This window comes from Arachis ipaensis, chromosome B08 (genome assembly GCF_000816755.2).
Source record: "Arachis ipaensis cultivar K30076 chromosome B08, Araip1.1, whole genome shotgun sequence".
NCBI classification, from domain to species: Eukaryota; Viridiplantae; Streptophyta; class Magnoliopsida; order Fabales; family Fabaceae; genus Arachis; species Arachis ipaensis.
Window position 1 is genome coordinate 123,989,904 of NC_029792.2, and position 4,101 is coordinate 123,994,004.

The 4,101-nt window shown below is 34.7% G+C and overlaps 1 protein-coding gene across 1 annotated transcript; it reads left to right on the plus strand.

Annotated features, from left to right (window-relative positions):
* On the plus strand, positions 254-2,816 carry LOC107613451 (GTP-binding nuclear protein Ran-3). The gene is made up of 8 exons (XM_016315454.2): positions 254-416; positions 521-590; positions 960-1,016; positions 1,105-1,222; positions 1,829-1,918; positions 2,026-2,205; positions 2,302-2,379; positions 2,590-2,816. Exons 1-8 carry the CDS (start codon positions 414-416, stop codon positions 2,657-2,659), a joined length of 666 nt encoding a protein of 221 aa, XP_016170940.1. The 5' UTR covers positions 254-413; the 3' UTR covers positions 2,660-2,816.

Below are 4,101 nucleotides of genomic sequence, written 5' to 3' on the forward strand. Positions count from 1 at the left end.
CGTTGTCTCATTTTTCATAATAAAAATATAAAAAATGATATAATATTTTAGAAAAAAAAACTTTTGTTTAAAATTACAAATATGATTATAAAACAAAAAAGTACCTTTTAAAAATATTTAAAATTTAAAATAGCTTAAAAACAAAGCTAAGTTGGTTTCTCATGAGTGTGGGTAAGAAAAACCCGAAAATAAGTAAGTAAAAATTACCTTTTTTTTATTTGTTATTATTATTATTATTTTTCAAAATAGAGCAGCGTCCGATTGACGCTGAGTAGAGGAATTGAAACCCTCTAACTCATACATATATATATGGTTATAAACCCTCGTTGTTTTTCCATTCTGGTTTCTCGACGCTGCAAAACCAACACCAACAAATTACTACTTCATCTTCTTCTTCTCCTCCGCATACTCTCATGGTACTCTCCCTCTCTATCTCTCTCCGTGTCTGCGTTCGATTACGATTCGTGAAATTTTAAATTTGATCTTCTTTTTCATCATTTCCATGTTTTCTTGAGTGCAGGCTTTGCCAAATCAGCAAACCGTCGATTACCCTAGCTTCAAGCTCGTTATCGTCGGCGATGGTGGAACAGGTTTCACTCTCATTAATATCTTTTTCTTTTAGCTTTTTTTCCGACCTAAAACTTGAGACCTAGATTAAGCATGTTTAAACGAATGTGTAACTGAATGGAATGTTGGTTGTGACTGATGCTTATAATTTCGTAGCTCGTTCTTTTGTATTTGAATTGAATCACGTTATAAGTAGCGAGATGAATACATTATTTTTCATTGTTGCTTTTTTTTATCTTAAGGTTTTTTTGGTTCATATTAATATTATTATTTTTAAAAGATGACTTTGCTTAGTGCTTGAATGATGTGTGGCTCCTTGTCTTCTATTAAACTATGTAGTGTTACCAATTGATTGGGATTAACTTATTTGGAATTTCAAAAAAAATTTTCAGGAAAGACCACATTTGTGAAGAGACATCTTACTGGTGAATTCGAGAAGAAATATGAACGTGAGCTAGCTAGTTTCTTATTTCTTATTTAATACAATGATTTAATTTAAGAATATATGTAATATTAAATGTTTTTTTTGTTGAACAGCAACCATTGGTGTGGAGGTCCACCCATTGGATTTTTTCACAAACTGCGGGAAGATTCGTTTCTATTGCTGGGATACTGCTGGCCAAGAGAAGTTTGGTGGTTTGAGAGATGGATATTAGTAAGTTCTTTCTATCGGCATCTCTCTGTATGTGAAATTTAATCCACATCCCCTGGAGTCTGAATAGTGTTAAAATTGTTTTTTTGTAAGGTTGTGAAATTCTATGTTGCTTTTTAATGCTTGGAAGTAAATTTGAATATTTTGGTGGTTGTTTGGTTAGCATGTAGGTTATATCCATTTGCTTGTGCAAGGATACTTTCACAGTTTGTTGTCTGTGCTTTGGAATTACATTTTCTGTGGTGACTTGATATGGTCATGTTGTGGTACTTAGATTTGAACTATTAGTTGATTTTACATTCTCTTTTTTCTTCATCATAATTGATAAATTAGAATTTGTTGATTTCTTGGTCATTCTTTATTCTTCTATCTTCAGTTTAGCTGTTATGCATGCCAATTATTTTATGTCCACATTTCAATGAATATGTTATTCGTGTTGGAATTTAGCTTTTAGGAATGGTATTGAAATGTTAATATTTTTTTCCTACCAAAATATTTGTATAGCTTTTGTTTTCTCCCTTCCATTCTACTAGTACGGATTTCTTTCTGTTTAGGTATGGGTTTTGTTCCCTTTGTGTATTGTGTTTAATATAGTGTGTTATGTTTCAGTATCCATGGGCAATGTGCGATCATAATGTTCGATGTCACTGCTCGGTTGACTTATAAAAACGTCCCTACTTGGCACCGTGATCTTTGCCGGTATGTAAATGAACTCTGTTAAACCCTGTATCTGCTTTGTTTCTTGTCATTTAATGCCTAGTCAGAGTACCTTACTGAGTGCTTTCTCTGCACATCTGATTTTTCAGGGTCTGTGAAAACATCCCAATTGTTCTCTGCGGTAACAAGGTTGATGTGAAGAACAGACAAGTGAAAGCAAAGCAGGTTACCTTCCACAGGAAGAAGAATTTGCAGTACTATGAAATATCAGCCAAGAGCAACTATAACTTTGAGAAGCCTTTCCTTTATCTTGCCAGGAAGCTTGCAGGGTACATACCTGTGGTTTTTACTTTCTACAAAATAATAAATGATCAATCTTTAAGTTTGTTTTTACTTATATGTTGTTACTTGTGTTAATTTTGCAGCGATCCCAACTTGCATTTTGTAGAGTCACCTGCGCTGGCTCCTCCAGAAGTTCAAATCGATTTGGCCGCGCAACAACAGTAAGCTTTCTGTCATCATAAAATGAGGGATTTTTTGAAATTCAGTGTCAAAAATATATACGGTTTAGGATTAACCTTTTTCAAGTTTCTCAAAAATAAGTTTTCAAAATCCATTAGTTCTTTCGTAGTAGTCTTGAAGTGGGCTTCTCTTGTCTTTTTTTCAATTACTATGAATTTATGATTGATTTATGGTTTTGTCGGGTTTTGCAGGCATGAAGCCGAGCTTGCTCAAGCTGCTAACCAGCCACTTCCCGATGATGATGATGACACATTTGAGTAAGAGCTTGTGTCCCCGGATTGACGATCTTTGTGAGTTGCTGGTATTTGTGTATGCTACAATTTGAGTTTGATGCGTTGTATTATTGACCTTGGATGATAAGTATTTCAGTAACAGAGTTAATCGTTTATGATATGTGTTCTTCTTCAATTTTCAAAACCCGTAATAGTCATCCACGTCTTTTTTTTTTTGTCAAAGCGATGAAGATAATTAGAAAATGAGTTGTCTCATGATGCATTAGTCTCAACTTATTTGGCTAGGAAATCAGTTTTTACCATCAAGTTCAGAAGGGTATCCGAAAAATTTTGGCACTAATAAAAAGGACTCGGAGAGATGTGAAAGACAATAATTTTTCAAAGATTTAAAATTTGACAAAAACACCTAAACGTGAAAGCTTGACGTTAGAGACTTAGAGTGAATGGAAAACGCTGATCTGACAATTGGAAGAGCTTACTTAGAGTGAACGGAAAACGCTGATCTGACAATTGGAAGAGCTTCCTGCAAGGAGAGCTTGCAGCTACGACGATGGCGTTTTCGCATCTCGTTCTCTATCAATCTTGTATCCTACCTGTTATTTGTCTTTCTCTGTTCCTCTCTAGCTTGAAGAAGAGAAGACTCAGAGAGAAATAGAGGAGAGAAGAGAAGATCAAGCTCACTGTCTCCTCACTTTCTGTTCATTGTGGCGAAGGTGGCAGTTCCAACTGGCTCTAGGGGCGGTGATAATATATGATGGCAACGATGGGACAGTTCCCTCCTTTCTCCTCAATTGTGCCCTCTCAGCGTCTCTCTCAAGGTGTCTCTCTCTTCTCTTCGGGTTTTCTCCCCCTGCAACCACGACAACAATGGTGACGGTGAGCAGCAGTCCTCCCTTTGCTGGCGCCCTCTTCTTCCGCATCTCTCCTTGTCGGAAACGCCATTGAAGCTCTTCCAATTGTTATATCAGTATTTCTCGTTCATTGTGACCAGTATTTTTCATTCATTGTGACGTCATATTTTTAAGTTTGGGTATTTTTGTCAAATTTTAAGATCTTTCGGATGTTATTTTGTCTTTTGTGTCTTTTAGAGTCCTTTTTATCAGCGTTAAAATCTTCAAGAATCAGTTTGGTTGTTTATCCTAGTTCAGACTTCAGAAATAATAAAGATATCAAGAAAAAAGAAATAATTTGAGTTACAGAAGCTGAATTTGAATAATTTCTTAAACCATTAGTTTCTAGCTCTTGCATCAGATTTGATTTTGTAAATTGAATAAAGATTTAAATTATCTAAGCCCTTTTTTTGAAAGTTAAAACAAATGCACGGGGTTAATTGAGAAATAATCACCTGATCCATCTAATTCGAGATAAAATTTAGTTGTCAAAAAATCTGTTAAAACCAGAAAAATTGAGTAAAAACTAAAAAGTCTATAAATTAGTCAAAGTGACTTAGTTTTTAAACACTTAACTGGT